Genomic DNA, 22,261 nt, shown 5'->3' on the forward strand with positions numbered 1-22,261 from the left:
CATATTCAGTCGTCAGTGTCTAATTACCACACTGAGCCAATGTTGCAAATCTGCAACATCCCAGAACGCCTTGCATGTGAAGGTCTCTCTAAAAACAAAAGTCAGGGTTCTATTGTACTACCCCATATGATAATTTTCTCCAAATATTAAATTTTTCCTGTTGTTTAACAAAAATTAGTTTGAGCCTGAGAGGGTTAAAAGCTGCTTTTATTCTAGCTGAAATAAAACAAATAAGACTTTCTCCAAAAGAAAAAATATTATCAGACACTCTGTGAATATTCCCTTGCTCTGTTAAACATCATTTGGGAAATATTTGAAAAAGAAAGAAAATTCAAAGGAGGGGGGGGGGGGGGGGTTATGAAATTGTAGCTCATATACTCATACATACTGTATATCTATAATTCTGATTGTTGAAAATAACATGCATAAATAGGCATTTTACAATGATTTAAAATATGTTTTTGTTTCATAGGTGAAATCTAAGCATGAACTTGTATGCCATATGTGTAATTTGCATATATTAACATATATCACAGTTCTATATGGGAAATTTTATTTTTGGCAATAAAAATACTGTTATGTTTTACTGTTGGTTCTCATGAAACCATCTTAATAAGCTGATTTCATTCTCAAGATTCTACATCACTTTTGCTTTTTATTATCAAAAGTTGGTAATAATAATGCAAGTTATTGAATAAATGGGATTGTTCAACAATATTTCTTAAGGGATCTATATTAACTTTAAAAATTGTTTGAAAAAGTAAAAATTTTACACAATTGCTGCCAAACTAAAGAAGAAATACTTCCCCCAGAAGAAGAAAATTTTGTAAGCAATACTCTAAAATATGCATTGCTCTGTTAAACAACACTTGTGAAATATTTGAAAATATATACAGATTCTCAGGAGAGCTATACATTGCCTTCAACTTTAGAACAAAACCTAGAACAAAAGCAGAATAAAACCTAGAACAAAATTTTTTTTTTTAAATTAAACTTTTAATAGTTTCAATAAATACATTTAAATAAATTTCAATAAAAATTATTAACCGCCTTAAGCAATTTTTTTCTTTGATAGTCTACAGAACACACCATTGTTATACAATGACTTACCTAACTACCCTAACTTGCCCAGTTAACCTAATTAACCTAGTTAAGCCTTTAAATGTCACTTTATGCTGAATAAGTATCTTGAAAAAATATCTAGTAAAATATTTTGTAGTGTCATCATGACAAATAAAAAAAACTGTTACTAGAAAAACTATTATGTTTAGAAAAGTGTTGATTTTTTTCCTCTCCATTAAACAGAAATTGGGGAATTTAATTTTATATATTATATATAAATTTAATAGGGGGGGGCTAATAATTCTGACTTTAATTATATATACACACATACATAAATACATACATACATACACGCATACATACATACACACACACACACACACACACACACACACACACACACACACACACACACACACACACACACACACACACACACACACACACACACACACACACACACACACTCACACACACACATGCACGCACACACACACACACACACACACACACACACATACACACACACGCACACACATACACGTGTTGAATCAATATAAAAGGTGTTGCAACACCACATGTTGCTTAAATGCAAACAGAGTTTCTAAAATCTAGTGTCTAATAAGATAACTTAATCAACTGAATTTTAGGATCTGTTTTAGATTGTTTTTCAGTCAATCTTTTACTGTAAGCCAGATTTCGCTCAGTCTTTTGCAATAAGCATAGCACTTGTTATACCATCATACAGTGCAGCCATAACTGCATGTGTTTTATTCTATTTAATATCTCTGCGGATACCCTTCCTTTCCTGCATTTTTCTCAACCACTGTTTGTATCTTCGTCTTTTTTTTCCCCACAATTGCAGCATTTTTTTGACTTGTTCTGTTGTTTTCTCCTTTTCTTTCCCATGATTTTGATCTCTCTCTTTTTTTTTTTTGCTCGCATCTCTCTCTCTCTTGCTGTCTTTCGCTCTGTCTCTCCCCCAAGGCTCTCAGTGGGGGAGCGTCAGTAGAGGAGGGCGGTACTGAATCCTCCAGGCTGGCGGAAGCGCCGTGCTGCTCCCCCCCTCAAACCCACCCCCCCCCCCCCCCCCCCCCCATAGCCAATCAATGCCATCCTTTCAGTTCTGGCCGAGGCCCGCAAACAGGGGGATCAATAAGTTATTAGCACCATTCTGTCAGCTGTAATGTGGAGATTGATTGGAGGTTGGGGCTCCGCCGCGCCGCCCGCCACTTCCCCTGCCTGATAAAGATGACAGATTAAGGGAATAAGAAAAGGGAATTAAGGAGTCTGGCCTGTCCAACTTGTCAGTAGCCGAAGAGAGACGGAAAGAGCACAGGGTGAGGAGGAGAAAACCAAGAGCCTCATTTAGTCGTTTTGCTATTTCTCCATCCATCTAGCCTTATCCCGTTATTAAAGTTTTTTGCCCTTGCTATGGCCTGGTGCTGCACCGCCCGGGTTGGAGTTTATAGGAATTAGTGACATCGCCGGTGACAGGAGACGTTCTTCTATGAGTTTGGTAACATGGTGATGGCATGAGGCAGCTCCAAGTCTCCCTGTTTGGTGTTAAATATGAGCATCACAGCTTTAAGAGGCAACATTTAATTGGTATTAAAGGCTTTCCGCTTTAAAATCTCTGACCCTGAGGCAGACAGGCGCTGCTGAACCCTGTCTCTCCCTAGAGCACAGTGAGAGACAGAGAGAACACAGTATTCCTGCTGCAGCTATGGGTTTTTAAGCTGTTTGAAGCAGGTTTTTGCATTTATTTTTTGAATGGGTAAAGTTTTAGGGTAAGAAGTGTATAAAGTGTGTATTGCATATTTTTACTAGAATTACTTTCTTAAAAAGTTTTAGGTCCTAAAATAGTTTACTGCTTTTTCCTTTTCTGGCTTTCTGGTGGCAGTCTGATATTATATTCCCAATTCAGCCAAAGGAGATATGTGTAAAAGTGTACTAGCACACTAGAAAAAATGTGCTATGTGCAACCAAATGTGTTTTGAGTATTCACTTCATAATATAAAAATATAAAAGGAACAAATATTTTAAAGATTTTTCCTGGATTAGATGTACTGTTCATTCTAGTCATTTTCTCACAATGCAAACATTTTACGAAAATACGCTGCATTTTCTCTCAACGCAAACATTTTATGAAAATGTGCTGAATCCAAAAGCTAGAAACACAACGGAAATGTTTTTCAGGAGACCCTAAAATATGATAGACCGGCTATTTAGATTATGGTTATTTAGACTAATAAAATACAAAAGCCAAGGGAATCTGGATATTAAAACAAACAAACAAAAAACTCACCTTTCAAAGATCACCTGCAACTTCACAGTGCAGAGGCATCCGTCACATTTTAGGAACATTTCCTTTGTGTTTCGTTCTTTTTGCGTTGTGAGAAAATGCAGCGCGTTTTTGTAAATTGTTTGCCTTGTGAGAAAATGCAACATGTTTTTGTAAATTATTTGCATTGTTTGAAGGACAAAACAATGGAAGGGCTGGAAGGGCATCCGCGGTGTAAAACATATACTGGATATGTTGCCGGTTCATTCTGCTGTGGTGATCTCTGATGAATGAAGGGACTAAGTTAAAAAAAAAGAATCAATAATAGAAAAATCAAATGAAATGCAAATAAATACAACAACAAAATAAATTTATATAAGTTTGATTCAATTGAATATTAAATTTATTTACAATAAATGTTAAAATAAATGAAATGCACAACAAAGAACAATAAATGGACAGGAGAGAGGTGGGTGAACTGTTGAAGTAGAGGTTTATAAGGAGTAAAACTGTGAGTGAGTCAGTGTCACATCCCACCTCCAGCTCCTCCATGCAAAATCACGGCTTCCTCCTCAGTCCCGAACTCTCTCTTCTTTAGTTGAGTGCATTACTTCAGCTAGAGACCGAAGTGCTAAGAGCAGACAGAGAGTGTGGTCCGGAGCCAGGTTTCCTCTCCGCCTGCGCTGACGCCACGGGCACGCTGCCCTGCTCCAAAACTTTTTCTCTCCTGCTTACGAAAGCATTTCTTACTGCAAATCACTCTGTCCTGCACTGTCAAATCCCATCTTGAGAATTTAAAGGTTTTAAAGGTTGTGTTTAATCACTTGGGGGGTCGGACTGAGGGGACGGATTGCTGTGTGAATTTGAGCTGTTTGTCTGAGTGACAGTTCAGGACCGTTGATTTCGCAGAGATGGAGATGGAGGTTGAGATGGAGAGGAACTGGACTCAGCCCAGGGCTTCGGGAGTGTTGGCAGGCAGGAGGTTGCCTGATAAGACGCGATGGAGCTTGGAGAACAGGCTGGGCTGGAGATAGCAGCGCTAGGGTGGCTGAGCCCTGTGGGAAAGACACTGCTAAGAGATTAGGGTCAGAGAGAGACGTACAGAGAGGAAGAGACTGGATCAACATAGCTGCTTCAGAATCCAGAGGGTGCAGTGGTTTGTAGAAGTGTTTCTCAACCTGTGTTTTTCTAGTTGTTGTTTCCAAATGGTATTAACATGTGTTATTTATGCCTTGTTTCCACTGAGCGGTATGGTTCAGTGCAGTGCAATACAGTTCCGTTTGGGTCATCTTGCCTTTCCACTGCCAATACTACTTTTTCTTGGTAGGCGAAGTTTATGCCAAAAAGAGCAACGTCATTTTTGCTTGTAGAAGAAAACAAAATGGGACATTCACATATTGCATCTTGTTTTAAACTCAAGTTCATTATATCAACTGTCAAATGTAGACGCGTGGCACGCATTTAGATGCGACTTGTGAGGGACCAGGTTTAGGGCAGTCATTGAATTGCTATGGTGCTATGTTATAGCTGTGTATTTTAAAATGGTGCTTCATGTGTTGTCATTCTGTTGTCTTGCTGGACACAGTTGTTCTCTGTAAACCATTAGCAATTTGTACTGTACTGTGGTGCTAAGTACCATTAGGAAACGGTGCCAAAATGTGGTACGGTTGACTATTTAAGTACTTTTGATAGTCGAAACAAATGTGTACCCAACTGTACTGTCCTGAACCATAACACTTATTTACGAAGATACGTTCACATGCATTTTTTTTAGTGTAAAGCATTGGTATTCAACAGTCAGTCTAGTGCCACCCTTTTGGCACTGTACTATTGTGCTAGGTACCACTAGGAAATGTTGCAGTAAAAGTTGTACGGTTGGCTATTTTGGTATTTTTGACAGTGGAAACAAATGTTTAGCCAACTGTACTGTACCGAACTGAACCATGCCACTCATTTATGGCAATTAGTGAAAAGCTGAGACACATTATTCTTTCCACCTGCTATTAACCCAGCAATCATGTTTTGTTCTTAAATTATGTCTAATAGATGTCTAAACATAGTTCTCTTGGCTAAAACAAGACTAAATTGGGTCTGTCAGTGAAAATCTAAGACATCTAAGAATAGGCCAAAGTTAGATTATTCCTCATACACCACTAGTGTAAAAAACTGCACCGGCAGCCATATTGTGCCAGACCGCATACCAGCTGATTGGTGGAGTGGAAACAGAGTGATGAAGCCAATTATAATATGGGGATGGTTAGGGGGCCATGATGGCAAACTCACTGAGCAGTATAGAGACCCCTTCACTATACTGGGGCGTTAGGATCCACACAGACCACAGGTTGAGAGCCCCCTGCTGGCCTCACTAACACCACTTTAGGCTGCAGCCTATATTTCCCATGTGGTCTCCCATCCAGGTACTGACCGGGCACAGCCATGCTTAGCTTCAGTGGGCGGCCATGTGAGAGTTGCAGAGAGCTAGCTGTCAGAGTGGCAAAGTGGTTGAAAGTGGACAACCTCACACTATTTAGACCGCATTTATACCCATAATGTAGCATTGTCCAATTGTGATCAGATAGACAAAAGCACATCTTAATTCTAGGAACTTTTCTCGTACCTTCACAGTCCCATTCATAATGTGCTCCATTCAACATCGGCGTGTATTAAGATATGCACACTGCCTGCAGGCTTTTGAACTCTTTTGGCTCATGCATAGACAGGAGCAGAGTTTTACACTTGCGCAGCGATCGTATCAGTTCCACGTGACGATTGAGAACGGAAAATAATTGAATACGCCAAGGGAGATTCTTCACCTCAAAGGCCGGCAAAGGGAGAAGAAGTGGAGCGAGAGACAGACGGAGGGAGTGTTGTTGTTGTCTTTGGGCGGAGGTTAGAAGAGGAGATGGGGGCCCATTAGAGAGGCCCCTCTTTCTCTTTGGAGTGGGATAGACAGCCTTCCCCCCCGATGAGAATACATCAAACAGCGTCATTAGTAAAGCTCGCTCCCCACAAAGAATCCCAGACTGAGCTCTGCCACTCCAAAAGCCCTTTCAAGCACAGGCTTGTTTTTTTTTTTTCTTCAGTGTCTCTCTCCAGCACTCTTATCTGAGAGAGGGATGAACAGTGAGCTTGGTGTCGAGAGGTACGAGTGTGAGAGTTTGTACTTTTGTGTCGGACATATACAGAGGTGCAGACTCTCTCAGTTTTGTTGCCATGCATGAAGCTCCTCCTTCACTGTTCTTTGATGTGTAGAGCTTTATTCATGGCTTACACGGAAGGGTCATCAGTAGTAATGGCTTCCTTTAAAGACCCTGTGAAATCAAAATAAGACTTTTTTGGCTTATTTGTTATCTGTGTGGCTAAACTGTATTCTGGGCATAGTGGGTAGCACAATCACCTTACAGCAAGAAGGTTGCTGGTTCGAGCCCCGGTTGGGTCAGTTGGCATTTCTGTGTGGAGTTTGCATGTTCTCCCTGTGTTCATGAAGGTTTGCTCCAGTTTCCCCCACAAGTCTAAAACATGTGTGGTATAGATGAATTGGGTAAGTTAAATTGCTGTAGTGTATGTGTGTGAATGAGTGTGTATGGATGGTTTCCCAGTGATGGTAGCAGCTGGAAGGGCATTTGCTGTGTAGAATGTATGCTGGATAAATTGGCAGTTCATTCCGCTGTGGTGACCCCTGATTAATAAATGAACTAATTATGAATGAATGAATAATTGAAAAATCTGTATTCTAATACACTTCTTAGCAGAGTTGGGTGTAACACGTTCCACAGTAACGTGTTACTGTTTTCCAATTACATTTTAGGGCAACGCAGCAATGTATCTTTTTACATCTTAATTTTGTGTAATTTGATTACAGTTACTAAAGTTAATGTAATAGCATTACTTACATTACAATTATAGTTTTGAGAAGAAAAAAATGCTTCTTTTAAATCACGTTTTCCACTGAAATATCAGTTAATAAGCATGCGATTTTAAACTGCTGTAGAACACGAGCTGAAATGTTTACTGACGAGAGTGGTTGCTTCTTCAACTGGAAATACAGAGATTACTTTGATTTGATTGAGTGTAAAAACAAAAATACTGCAGTGAAATGACAACAGAAAGCATTCTATAACAAAGCAATGACAACAGAAAGCATACCATGACAATACTCTTCACCAAGGAAAACACTGGGGCCCAAAAACATGGCTGTCCAACTCAGCCTAAACAGGCTAAATTGAATTTTTCTGCAGCATCAGGAGTGAAGGGATCTTCTGAATGTGAAGAGAAGCATAGGTGCTTATGGGGCTGTTCACATATCTCGTCTTTTGTGTGTGCAAGTTCGTTATTTCTAATGGAGGTGTGCGGATTGCGCACACATATTCAGAGCGCATATTGCACATGCGCATCATGCTTACGTTTCCAGGCGCATCAGTTGAAAACCACGTTACGTGACAAGAATTGACTGATCAGCTTCAAGCTTTGTATGGAATACGCACATTTCATTGGACTAATTACCTCAAAAAAACACAACTCCCAAACACTGCAGTACTATTTCATATTATGCATGTCAATGGTTACAGGTATCCAGTTTTCTTCATGTCTTCTTTTTTGTAAAGAAAAAAAAAAGACAAACGGGTTTGAAATAAGGGAATTATGAAAGAATTTAAAGTTTTTGGTGAACTCTTTATGGCCCAATCCCAATTCTATTTTTATACCCCTACCCCTTCCCCTTGGCCCTTACAACCGAGGGTTAAGGGGAAGGGCTTTAAAATGTACCCCTAAGAATTGGGACAGCACTACAGCACCTGCACACGTCATCATATGTCCTCGCGTTTTTTTGCTTCATATGAGATCAGACGATCACGACTGCTGTAGTGATTCCAGTTGTGTTATTTTTTGGTATTTATCTTCAGGAAATCACTGAAGGCTTATATTATGTTATCATAATGATCTAATGTGACAATAAGATCGTAATACTGTGCATTTAACACAGTGGCAATATTCATCTATGTAAACACACAAAAACAGCATTAACATTATAGCAGACACTGTAAAAAGCTCATTAAAAGCCACTAGACTTTTCTTACAGGGTATTCCAGTGTCATCAAGTGACAGAAAGTTGTGGGACTGCTGTACAGGAGTTATGATTAGGGATTATAGATCTCGAATCTCGAATTCTGGGAAATTTTTCTACCCCTTGCCCTTAGCCCTACGCCTTCAAGCTAAAGAGAATTGGGACACCACTACCCCTTCACGGGCACGTGCAAAACAAGGGGTAGGGGTAAAGGGTAAGGGCTAAGTGGGAGAAATGGGATTGGGCCTAAATCTTTTGAATATTTAAAACTGCTGTGATCAACCCCCTGTAATGTTTTTTGTAAATATTAAATTACTAAAAGAGCTGCAGTTTATTTTGTATTATTAAAGGTATATTTTATGTTTTAAAAGTAACTTCAAAGTAAAGTAATTAGCAATCTGATTACTTTTTACATTGTGTAATTCATAATGTAATCAGATTACAATTTTCCACTAGCAGTCAGTAATATGTAATTTATTTGTAACTTACCTAAAACCGCTCCTTAGCTTTAACAAAGCATTAACACATTTAAAATGTACAGTCTTTTACCTCCAGGAAAGTGGAGAGAGGTCCTAACGAACTCATCTTGCACTGTACAGATCTTTGTAAAATCGAAGAACAAAATAAGAGTAGAATGTTTCACCTACATCAGAGATCATTGACTTTGTTAGCAGCCTTGTTCCTGGAAGTTTCATTCATTCATTTTCTTGTCGGCTTAGTCCCTTTATTAATCTGAGGTCGCCACAGCAGAATGAACCACCAACTTATCCAGCAAGTTTTTACACAGCGGATGCCCTTCCAGCCGCAACCCATTTCTGGGAAACATCCACAAACACATTCACACACACACTACGGACAATTTAGCCTACCCAATTCACCTGTACCGCATGTCTTTGGACTGTGGGGAAAACCGGAGCACCCAGAGGAAATCCACGCGAAGGCAGGGAGAACATGCAAACTCCACACAGAAACGCCATCTGAGCCAAGGTTCGAACCAGCGACCTTCTTGCTGTGAGGCGAGAGCACTACCTACTGCGCCACTGCCTCGCCCTCCTGGAAGTTTTTTCTCCTTTATTGTTTTTACAAATGTTTGCTGTTTGTAAATTAGTTAAATGCCTTCAATCAACCCTGGTGTGAATTAAACTTTTACAAACTTTGACAAAAATAAAAGACTATTAACTTAAAAAAACACTGGAAATACAACTATTAAGTAGTAGTAGGGCATTAAAACAATGTTTGGGTGAAAATTGTTTAATTCGTCTAGTAGAGATTTCTTGGAGAATCAACAGGAATTCTGCTTTTAAACAAGATTATTCAACAATCAAAATGAAAAACGTTCACAGCAAATAACTTCTAGCTCATAGCTCACCGTTGGAAAATGAATGAGATTTTTACTTCAATAACCCAACTGTAGAACTCTTCAGCCAACTCATGGTATTGCTATATAAAATGAAATAGGCTGGTATCTAGATACCCAAAATATACAGTTCCAGTTGGAAATATATCTGATTTACAAATAAATTCTTTTGTTGATCTAACCTATACCCACTTACTTATGTCCAGCGCTGTTTATATCAAAGTTGATATTTAGACACACCATATAGCAAATGATTTCTATGCTGTTCAGACAATAAAACACAATTAATACAACAAAAGTTCAAAGGCAGGCAAAATGTTTAACCTGCATCCTCTCCATTTTCTGTTTGCATAGTCCATTTAGATAAAGAATCAGACATCAACAAAAGACAAAGGGGAGAGCATAACTCTGTGGCTTTGACTTTTTTGCTTCATGTGGTGCATGAGGGCAGAGAATAAGTGAGAGAGGGAGAAGAGAGTGCAATGACAAACGGTCTCTTCCTTCCTGCATGCATGCACCACCATGCTCTCAGCAGCACCCCTCCCAGCATGATTAGCAGGATATTGATTTGAGATGTGTGAGGGGGGTTGGAGGGTGCTGTAATCGTACACTAGACACCAGCGGCTCACTAGAGCGCTGCATTAGGCTAGTGTAGACAGCCTCCACTTTTCTAGAGAGAGAGAGAGAGAGAGATAGAGAAAAAAGGGGGAGGGAGAGAGTGAAAGAAAGGAAGGAAGAGATTAGCAAAAGGTGTGAGCTTTAAATTCACTGAAAACAGAGAGTGAGAGTGAGTGAAAAAAAGCCAAAAGGCGTCATAGCGAGGCAACAGGAGTTTGATAGAAGTCATAGGCAAGTCCGTTCGCTTTTTTTTCATCTTTTTTTTTTCTCTCCTTCGCTTGTCATTTCTGGAGATTTTAGGCCGGTGTGAAGACCTGGAGCGTTTGCATGCACAGATAGAGAGATAGATAGATAGTCAAGACAAAAAAAAAAGACGAAGATAGAGAGTGAGCGCAAAAGAGAGGGAGCGTGTTTGTTCGAGATAGGAGAGAGAGAGAGAGCGGGTAAAAGAATCTCTCTTTTCTGCACATGGCTGAGTAAGAACCAGATCTGTCATTCACGCTGGCGCAGGGCCCTCTCATCTCGCCGTATCTTTAGTCGCTCTCACAGCTCCATCATGTATGCAGGTACAGAGCCAGGCGTCGAGGGGTTTAGGGGCCATCTGACCGCATCTGAACCCCCCCCTAACCTCTTTTTTTTTCCACAGATGACATTCTAGGCAAGAGGAGAGCCTACTCCCCCAACAGCAGCAGCGAGTGCCCATCTGACAGCAAGAAGTCCCGCAGCGTGTCACCTAAAGGTAGGGGCCCCTCTCTCGTGCATGTGTGTGCATGTGTGTGTGCTGGAGATGATAATGTGCTGCAATCAGAGCTGTTTAACCTTAGCGTGTAAGATGGAGTAGGTGGGAATAGAAGGGGCGAGATTAAACGAGACTGGAGGGAAGGGGTGGACAGATAGTAAGAGGAGGGAGGAGAAAACAACGCTTGGTGGAAGACAGATATCTCCTCCTCCCCCCTGATCCTGCTAACCTTTTTGCACACTGTCCGCAGAGAGTTTACAAGTGCAGAGTTTCTAAAAGTTGAGCGAAACATTTACATACATTTAAGTCTTAAGTGTGTGGGGGAAAAGTCCAAATTTAGTTATTTATTTTTAATTTTTAATTTAGTTATATATTAAACTTATTTACATTATGTGGTGTTTGTGAGTGTGTGTGTCTTTCAAGTTAAAAATCTTGAACTTGATCAACATTATTTTTGCAATATAGGTTTTATTTTTAGGCTTTATTGTTGAGCATGATTAGCTGCGTCTCCATTCAAAAATGCTAAATAACTTTATACACAAAAATGGAATATTGCATAAAAGATGTGCGAATAAAGCAGAATTAAATCCAATGCGTTAAACAGAACAAAATCGTCACTTCCTGATTAACTGGCTCCAAATATCAACAGTAAAAACTGATTTTGCTGCAGTAGGAGAAGCTGCGTGAATCTTTTATTTATTTAACAAATGACCTGCACCATAGAAGGCAATCCTGCCACACAGTAAACGCGCAGTGATGTTTAAAGGCTTGACACGCAGAGAACAGATGCTCTTGATTTAGGAGGTCATTAATAATATAAAAACACTAATATTAAAATGGTTAAGGCATTTTAGAATGACCAAAACAACATTTCAGATGTTTTTCAATGTGCTCAGCCTGCTGGTTTGTCCATTCACACACATTTTTATCATCACAAGATCTCTTATAACATAATCACATGACCCTTTTTTATTGCACAAACTGGAATTTTATCTAATTTATCTAATCTAATTTTATCCAAACTTTTTTTATCTAATAAAAGTTTATCCAATCCTGTTTTTATGCGCATTTTCAAAATTAATGCGCATCATGTCTTTTCCATCAACCCTTTTTTATGCGCATATCTAAAATGCTATTAGCTATTGAGCATCATTTTGAGCATCATTCCCTCATAGCAAACTAACGGTAAGAGGGGCGTGGTTAAGAATATTGTGGTTGAAGCCGTTAAATGTCAAGAGAGAATGACCGCCATTCCAAATTGCTTGTTCAGTACTTGCCTTTGATAATATTTGTCTTCACCTACAATAGAGATTTTTAAAACCTTACACTTGGAAATATTATATATGCCATGCCAGTATTTGGTGGTGTCACCTTGCTAGTAAACAGTACCTGTAAGGAACTAACAATGTGCCATCAGCAGGTTGGCACTGGTGTGTATGTAGAATTGTTTCACACTTTGTTGATAGCCTGTTGAGCAACAACACTTGAGCAACAACACCACTACCACATGTGTAATGTTACTACAATATTGTTGTGTGTTTTTAGCTCTTACCTTTAAGCTATACCTTACTAAACACGTAATATGCACACACCATTATTTTCTAAGTCTCGTTTTTTTGTGTTTTCACTCAAGTCTTATTTTTTGCTGCGTTTTCAAAAACTTGCACTTTGTAACCTGTTTTCAGATTTATGTGTTTCCAGTCGCTAAAATGCTGTTATGTAAACAAACTGGCAAAACGCATAAAAAGCTTTCCATTTTAGGTTAAAAAATTTGTGTAAACTGCCTCTAAAAATAGATTCTGAATCTAAGATTTTAATGTATTCTCCTAAAGAAGAATCTAGACAGATTTTGCCCCCATCTTTTTCTTTATTTTCTTGCTTTCTTACTAACATGCTTCACTCTCGAGTGCCAACGCTCAGAAATTGAGTTTTTTTTTTCCTGTTAAAGGCTTGTTGTAGGAGTTGAAAATCAATATGTTGCTGCAGCTGGACTTGCTGTTATGCATAAATATATGCACAGAGGCATTGGCTACATGGTCATTAACCAAACACACTCACCTAGTGCTGCTTAAAGAGCATCATGTCTATGCAGGGTCTAAACAGCTGGAGTCCAGAGCTAGTAGAGGTTACTTACTGTTTTGGATGGGATGAGTAGTGTGTGATCTGCATGATTTGATTTATTCTAGTGTTTAAGGAAACAGCAACTTTTGACGCTTATGGCTAATAATCAGGCTCCTATAAATAAATAAAAAAATCTAACACAGAGTATGTTTTGCTCTTTTTTTGAAATCTGGAATTTTTTCATGTAATAACAGTGAGGAAATCGAGAAAAACATGAATCTACATCTAAAAGTGTCTTTATGCTAATTTTTAAAGCTAACATTTAGCTGAAATGCAAATTGGTGAAACTCCTGGGTCTGGTGAACCAGCTGAGCTAATGAGGTGAAACAGCGCAACAGGCAGGCAGCAGAAACATCAGGCAGACTCGGTGACACCAAGTCACATATAATCAAGCCTCTAGCTGGAAAAGATGAGCAGCCAGTTACCAGAGCTCAGACCAGTGAAATAATCACACAAGGTGCAAACCAATGTACTCGAGCATTATTATGACATTTATTTAAAAGGATAGTTCACCCAAAAAATGAAAGTTTACTCACTATTTACTTTTCAGTAGTTCCTAACCTTTCTTACTTCGGGTAAACACAAATTAAAATATTTTGAAGAATACTAGAGACCAATAGCCATTGACATCCATAGTAGGAAAAACAGAAATCTATAGAAGTCAGTAGCTACCAGTCTCCAACATTTTTCAAAGTATCTATACAGTCAAGCCTAATATTATTCATTCATACCCCAGGGGTATTAATAATTTCAGGTTTAACTATATATATGTATATGTATTTATGTATTATATACAGTTGAAGTCAGAATTATTAGCCCCCCATGAGTTATTAGCTGTGCTGTTTCCATGATTTTTAAACACATTTCTAAACACAATAGTTTTAATAACTCATCTCTAATAACAGGTTTATTTTATCTTTGCCATGATGACAGTAAATAATATTTGACTAGATATTTGTCAAGACACTTCTATACAGTAGTATAGATGTGACATACAAAGGTATACACTAACTAGGCTAATTAAGTTAACTTGGCAGGTTAGGGTAATTAGGCTTGTTTTGTAGACTATTGAAAAAAAATAACAATTTTGTCCTTAAAACAGTGTTTAAAAATTATAATCTGCTTTTATTTCAGCCGAAATAAAACAAATAAGATTTTCTCCAGAAGAAACAATTTATGAAAATTTCCTTGCTCTGTTAAACATCATTTGGAAAATATTTAAAAAAGAAAAAAAATTTAAAAGAGGGGCTAATAAATCTGACTTTAACTGCATGTGTGTGTGTGTGTGTGTCACAACACCTCCGCACCCAATAATCAGTCGTCTGAGTTTTATTTTGAGGCATTACCTGCTCACTCATCGCCATGTGGCCAATCGGCACGGCTGCTGCGGTGAGAATGATAAATGGGTGTTATGTGTGTTTTAGTCCTGTGAATTACAGTTGGCTTGCGTCGGTCACCCGCTGTGGATTAGCATGGCTTTGGAATGCCGCTGATCTAAAGTCTTGTGTCTGCGTGTCTGTGATCCATCACCACACCCAAACAACATAGCAATGTGTGTGTGCTTTTGTGTGTAGTTGGATAGTACAGCAGCTGCCGTCGTCTATGGTCCTGCCTCTCAAACACACACATACACACACACAGTCACAAACACACACACAGCTGGAGGGGAGCACTGATCTCAGTGCAGCAGGTATTACTTTTAATGACTAAAGCAGACAGAGAAGCTGCAGAGGCTGGACTTAACACATATTGTTCACTGGCACTGGCTGAAATACAAGCAGCTTTACACCTCAGTTTCGGGACTGTCCTGTCTCTTGCAGCAGTTGGGTACCATTCAGCAGTGAACTGGCAATTCTTTTTTTTCACAATAGATTTTGGTTTATAAATATTAGTGACTACAATTACAGGTTTTTCAATTGTTTTGCCACAAATTTCACAACCCTGATCTCAATTTTTAAAACACTAGTATCTAAACAGTCAATACTTTTAACACAGGCTCTCCAGTGTTTAAAACTGTGCATGTTGTGTTCGTTTCCATAAAGAAGTCTTGCATTTGCAGGATCATTGGTTCACATAATCCTTTTATCATACAAATGCTACAGGAACACAACCTTATTTCACCCCCACACAAGATGCACATCATTTCAATAAACAATCATTAAATTTTGCTGTTTAAAATACATAATACAGCTTTCATTATTGTTTATACATAAGTGTAGAGGGAATAGTACAGACAGTGAAATCACTAAACTAAATTTTAGTCATTCAATCACAATGTAGGTTTACTGTAAAAAACAAACAAACAAACAAATAGAAAACAATTGAATAGTAAAGGTAAAAAGTGTTTTTTTTGCCACCACAATAGCCTAGTGGTTAGCGTGCCGACATATGGTGCAGTAGCACGTCAGGCATCTCGAGTTTGAATCCTGGCTTGAGGACATTTCCCTACGATCTCTCTCCAACTTCTCTTCCTGTCTCAATACTGTGCTTTCTAATAAAGGCAAAAAGGCCAAAAATAAATCTTAAAAAAATAATAATAATTCACTGCACGTCCCATATCAAAAGTTGATATATGGCATAATAAACTGTATGGCAACGTGCAAGTTCCATTTGGATTTCACATCATGAACATGAACTGTCCCACAGTAAAATGAACCGACACCTTATCCAGCATATGTTTTACACAGGGGATGCCCTTCCAGCTGCAACCCAGTACTGGCAATTTTTTTTAAACCTGATAATATTTGATAATATTTTTTACATGATAATATTTTTTCTTCTGGAGAAAGTCTTATTTGTTTAATTTCGAATAAAATAAAAGCAGTTATCAATTTTTTAAAAGCCATTTTAAGGTCAAAATTATAAGCCCCTTTAAGCTGTATATTTTTTTCGATATTTTACAAAGCAAACCATCGTTATACAATAACTTGCCTAATTACCCTAACCTGCCTAGTTACCTTAATTAACCCAGTTAAGCCTTTAAAGGTCACTTTAAGTTGTATAGAAGTCTCTTGAAAAATATCTAGTCAAATATTATTTACTGTCATCATGACAAAGATCAAATAAATTAGTTATTAGAAATGAGTTAATAAAACTATTGTTTAGAAAAGTGTTGGAAAAACTTCCCTCTGTTAAACTGAAATTGGGGAAAAATGAATGGGGGCTAATAATTCAGGGGGGTTAATAATTCTGACTTGAAATGTACACATTTGTAATTTTAATTGTAGAAAAAAAAATTACAATATTTTAACATTTATAGATAATGTAGTCCAAGTGGGTCATCTTCTGTGGTAACTGATGTCATTTGATCTATCTATATTTAGAAATTTTCATAATCTAAAAATGTAATATTGTATATTGTTTCCATGTATCAAAAGAAATGAAACAGTAACTCATTATTTTAGCACTTGTATCAGTTGACATTGTGTTTTTTCAAATGTAATGTGTGTGTTTCATTTTGAAATGGGATCAATTTGGTCTAAATTGTGTTATATTGAAAATGTAATTTTAATTCAATGAACAAAGTGTCTTTGTGTGTATTGTACCCAAGCATTTGAAAAAAAAGAGTTTTGCAAAAATGTGCAATTTTGGCAATGGTTGTTTTTTGTGCCACAATTTGTGGCAAAATGATACACTTACAATCACATAATATACTTAATATACTGTTGTGAGTAAAATCAGCTTTAGAAATAGTGCGAAACCTAATTAGCTGTATTAGTAGTATTAGCCAGTTTGCATTTTTTTATTAACAATGTCTGAGAAAATGGTATGGTTTAATGTGATCATATAATGCAAAAATTATGAAGTAATTGTATAACTATATAATGATGTGGTTTCAGTGTTAATCATTTACAGTATGCATTTGAAAATTAATCACACCTTAGATGTTTTTAATCTTTAGTGTTTTTTAAAGTCAACAACAAAAAATTAACAACTAAAGGATTATTTAAATATATTATATATATTATACAATATATATATATTGTCTAAAGGAAATATCAATATTAAATACTTTAGAGTTTGACATGTTTTTTTAAACAGTTTTAGCAAGTTTTCTCAATTTGTTTCTCCTGTTTTATAGATTAAATAGTTCACTTTTTTTCATGTTTCGTGGCCAGTAAAAACTAAATTTAGTGTGTAGCTCAAAACAGCAGCTCAACTGGTTTAAACACTGATGATCACACATTTCTCAGTCACTAGAATACATTTCTATCACTAGAAGAAAAAAGAAGTAAAAAGTCAAAGGGGTGGCTATTAATTCTGACTTTAACTGCAATTTAGACTTTAACTGCAATTTCTATCACTAGAATAAATACATTTTAAAATATATTCAGGAAGGGGCAACACAGTGGCACAGTAGGTAGTACAATCACCTCAATGTAAGAAGGTCGCTGGTTCCAGTCCTCGCGTGGGTTTCTTCCGGGTGCTCCATTTTCCCCCACAGTCCAAAGACATGTGCTATAGGTGAATTGAATAAGCTAAATTGTCTGTAGTGTATGTGTGTGAATGTAAAAGTGTATGGGTGTTTCCCAATGTTGAGTTGCGGCTGGAAGGGTGTCCGCTGCGTAAAGCATATGCTGGATAAGTTGGCGGTTCATTCAGCTGTGGCAACCCCTGATTAATAAAGATGAAAAGAAAATGAATGAAAGAATGAATATATTCAGATAGAAAACTATAGCAATCTCTCTCTTTCACACACACATACACACACACACACCTGAAGCCTCTCGGGTGGATTATCTGGCGCTTGGCAGCACACACTCCCCCATCCCCTGCGCTGGGCCACACTGCTTCTGTTCGCCTGCCCGGGGCCAAGCTCTGGTTTCAACGAGGAGGGTAAAATATCCCCCCTTCCTCCCCATCTCTCCCCCAAGAGTCTCTCCTCGTGCTTGAGTTACTGCAAACTCAAAAGGAGAAGCACACATAGACCTCTCCATCACTCAAACACTCATAAGATCATTTGGGGCAACTGATTGAACTGTGCTTGTTGTCCCACAGAAAACTCTCACACGCCTGCGCTGGAGCCGGGCAGTCACATGACCCCCGAGGAGCACTACAGGCGCATGATGTCAGCGCTGAACGAGCATGGCTCTTATGAGGAGCAGCAGCAGCGCCTCTACCAGCTGGCCAACAACATGGGCATCCCAAGCCATGGTGAGTGTGCGTCACCTGTGTGTGTGTGTGTGTGTGTGTGTGTGTTTCTGTATCCGCTCTAATTACCCATGTAGCTGTATTCCTGGACGCCACACAAACAGCTCGAGCTCGACTGCGGAGATTACTGACAATTCTATTTGCGGTCTCAGCCCACCCAACGGTAGGATGTCAGAGTGGGTGATCTGTGACTACTGCCACACACAGTAGTAAATAACACTGCCATTGGGCCCTGAGGTCGACCGGATCGATTTGGCCCTTTGATTGGCTGCAGGCCAAGCCTCTAAATTACCAACACCATGAAAACAGCTCTCTTTTTTTTCTTCTTTAGCTGTTTCAAATTTACGATCACTGACGAGGTACCAGGGTTAACGGATGCGGATTTGTAAGATTTGTAAACCGAAATTTAGTGAGCATCATTTTGTTTTATTTGTTTGGTTACATCTTAACTGCGCTCTTGAGCCTTGTTGACGTTTTTCTCTCAGAAACCGTTAATTGCCTCCAGCTTTTACGGCTTTTTTCGGTAGCGTAAATTTAATCAATCTCACATTCCTGCTAAATCTGAGCGCATATGACTTTACATTTTATTTGATCAGTAATGATTCTTAATTACTGCTTGCAAATCCAAAGGGGGGAAATGCTATAAAGGGTTTAATTGGCCCTCTTGTACATCTGTAAGAAATTAGTGCCACTGTATGTGCCGTTCCAGTCTGGGATTTTATGTCAGTGGTGTTGCGCTCAGCTGTCACCTTTCCTGATATTTTCTAGTGTAGTATTCAAGAGATAGTTCTCCCAAAAAGGAAAATTTACTTACTGTTTACTCACTCTCCAGTGGATCTATATCTTTATGAGTTTCTTTATTCTGTTAAACAATAAAGAAGAAATTTTCATAGTAGCATAAAACTACAACACTGTTAACGATTTATGTAAATCACACAGTATTTTACTGTAATATGAACTAGAGGTGTGAACCTACACTGGACTCATGGTTCGGTTCGGTTCGGTTATGATTATCATGCTATTGATTCGGTTTAATTCAATAGTTTTTTTTCGATTAGATGTTTTCCATACTCAATTTTATATTTTACTTCACAGGCACAGCACAAGAATTCTTGTATTAAAATGTATAAAAATATTTATATATTATTTGTAATACAACTTTGTCCTTTAATACAAACAGTCAGAACTGGACCTTTAAAAACTCAAGTACATGCACAAAAGAACTTGAGCATTTATAGCAATATGCTCTCTGTTGAGTGAGTTCTTACACCATTATGATTGGTCACATGCTTAACAGAAAGGGCTGCAATTGGCTCAACACGCTGGCGCTGTTTATGGAATCGCAGTGAAATAGGGGTTCTGCTGTAACTTCAGTGTCAGAGAAAGACTGTCCAGCAAATACTCGCGCAGTGAATTGTGCAGAGTTTCTGCATTAAGTAGTTGGAGTGTATTAATTACTCGCGCTCACCTCGCTCACCATAGTAAGCTACCACGACATAGCACATAAGAGATAAATGACATATGTAATAACCGGTTAAGATCTATTATTGAACCTATACCGAGTAGTCTGCATCTGCATCGCGGTGCACCAAAGAAACAGTTAATTTTAACACGCCTAATATGAACGACATTTTACTGTTGGACAGTTATAGGATATTTAAAAGTTGCATTGTGAAAATGACTGTATATTTTACAGTAAATATATATACATCGAATTCTGTAAATAAATATAGAGCAAGATAAATGGTGCTGTAAATGTAAATACAGTATTTTTTGCTGTAATTGGTTTAGTCATTACTGGTGAAATGCTGCCAGTAAGTTACTGTAGATACTACAGGAAATTGTTAACAGTGAAGTGAAGTCAGTGGTTACATGTTTCCAGCTTTTGTCAGACCCCCTAGTTTTTCACGATTTATTTTGTGATTTTTTTGCGATGAAAATAACTATTAATTATTAATTATTATACATTAATTAGTGACGGGAATTCCCAGAAATTTGCAAGCAATTTTGCTATATAAAAAACTATATATATATATATATATATATATATATATATATATATATATATATATATATATATATATATATATATATATATATTATTTACCATATTAGGTAGCCTACTATGTTAGGAGTGCAACCAATCATCAAAATCTTTATTTTTGTCTCTTGTCTAAAACATATCTGAAAGGGTAGGGATTAAGCCAAAGGAAGGTTGTAAAACTCTTATTTTTATCCACAATCTTACTTTCCCTCAGATTTCACTCCCCAGAGCATTTGACATCATGTACCTCACTCAGGATTTCCATAAAACTCGTCAGTGGCAGGGAATCGTTTTCTCTTGTAAACTACTTTGTTGATTTTATGTTGGATTTAGCAATCGTGGAATCCCAAAAAACTAGGGTGTCTGATTTGTGTTCAACAGTAGAAAGAAAGTCAAACAGGTATGGGACAAGTGAATTTTCAGTTTCAAATGAACTATATACTGTACAGTGCTAAATGAGTACACCCCATTTCAAAAATAAATATTTTTTATATGAATTAATATATTCTTAGTGTATATGGGTAATATTTGTTACTGCATTTTAACAAAACAGATTTATTAAATCAATATATTCATGTAAATAATAGTTTAATCACCAAAAATATTTATAAATAGAAAGATAATAGGGTTAAATTCAAACAAAATATTACAAAAAAAAAATTACAAACTACAAAATTTCAACAAATTCATATATATAACTTTGTTTCTCCTAATTTCTGCTTTTTCTTAAATTTTGATTTAATAATTTTCTGTATCATAAAAATTTGCGCTACTAATTTCTGGACTGTTATCATAAGGAATTTTGTTAGATTAGCTCCCATCTCCATCACCAACCTAAATAAAGGTGTGGCTATTTGTGGAAAGAAATCTGAATCGGTGAAGACATGGCAGGGCCGTCTGTGGGAAATCCAGTGAGTGAAAGCAGCCGCGTGATTTGCGGGGTCACCCTGTCGGTCCCTCCCCCAGATTTCTGGGAAAATGTCAGGTGTATGGTTTCATAATGGTTGCCATTGAAAACAGACTCAACGGGCCAAGGTGCCGTTCCTCCCCTGAGGAATGTGAGTTGCTGGCTTGCCCCTGCACGCTGAGCTCATAAGCCTACAGAACGATAAGGCTGTGCCAGTCAACCGCTGCCAACATGCCTGACTGCCAGGACTTTGATGGGCGAGATACCCATTCTCACCTTTTCACCGGATGGCCTACTGTACATAATGCTTCTTCAGTTTAACTGAAGACAAAATGTAAATGGGATCATCATTTACTCAAAGTCTATTCCACATCTCAGACTGACACGTTTGAAGGTCCTAACACTAATATGCATAACAACTGGCATTGCCAAGTATGTAATATAACATTAAATATTTATATATATATATATATATACATATATATATATATATATATATATATATATATATATATATATATATATATATATATATATATATATATATATATATATATATATATATTCCATTTATTTAAACAATGGCTGAGAATATATGGTTTAGTGTGGTATCAAACCTCAAATAATTCATTATGATTAATACAAATAATTATGCAAAATGCTTTTATGGCTTGGTTTAAAAATAACTTACATAAACTTTATCTTTGAATGTACCACATCCCACATATTCAGAATACTACTGAACTGTAAATATAATATAATATAATATTATATAATATTATATAATATTATATATAATATAATATAATATAATATAATATAATATAATATAATATAATATAATATAATATAATATAATATAATATAATATAATATAATATAATATAATATAATATAAAGGCAATGCAGTGGCACA

General features: G+C 37.3%; 1 protein-coding gene across 18 annotated transcripts in view; it reads left to right on the top strand.

Moving 5' to 3' along the window:
* The window catches only part of samd11 (sterile alpha motif domain containing 11), a 103,703-nt gene that overhangs the window by 57,881 nt on the left and 23,561 nt on the right, over positions 1-22,261 (top strand). For 16 of the 18 annotated variants that reach the window (XM_073938974.1, XM_073938975.1, XM_073938977.1 and 13 more), the window contains 2 exons: positions 11,030-11,122; positions 18,242-18,397. In XM_073938974.1, coding sequence (XP_073795075.1) covers positions 11,030-11,122; positions 18,242-18,397 — 249 coding nt within the window. Of the gene's footprint in view, positions 1-10,392; positions 10,950-11,029; positions 11,123-18,241; positions 18,398-22,261 lie in introns of those variants that run through there. The other 2 variants (XM_021473684.3, XM_021473685.3) reach the window with 1 other exon arrangement.

This window comes from Danio rerio, chromosome 23 (assembly GCF_049306965.1).
Source record: "Danio rerio strain Tuebingen ecotype United States chromosome 23, GRCz12tu, whole genome shotgun sequence".
Classification (NCBI taxonomy): domain Eukaryota; kingdom Metazoa; phylum Chordata; class Actinopteri; order Cypriniformes; family Danionidae; genus Danio; species Danio rerio.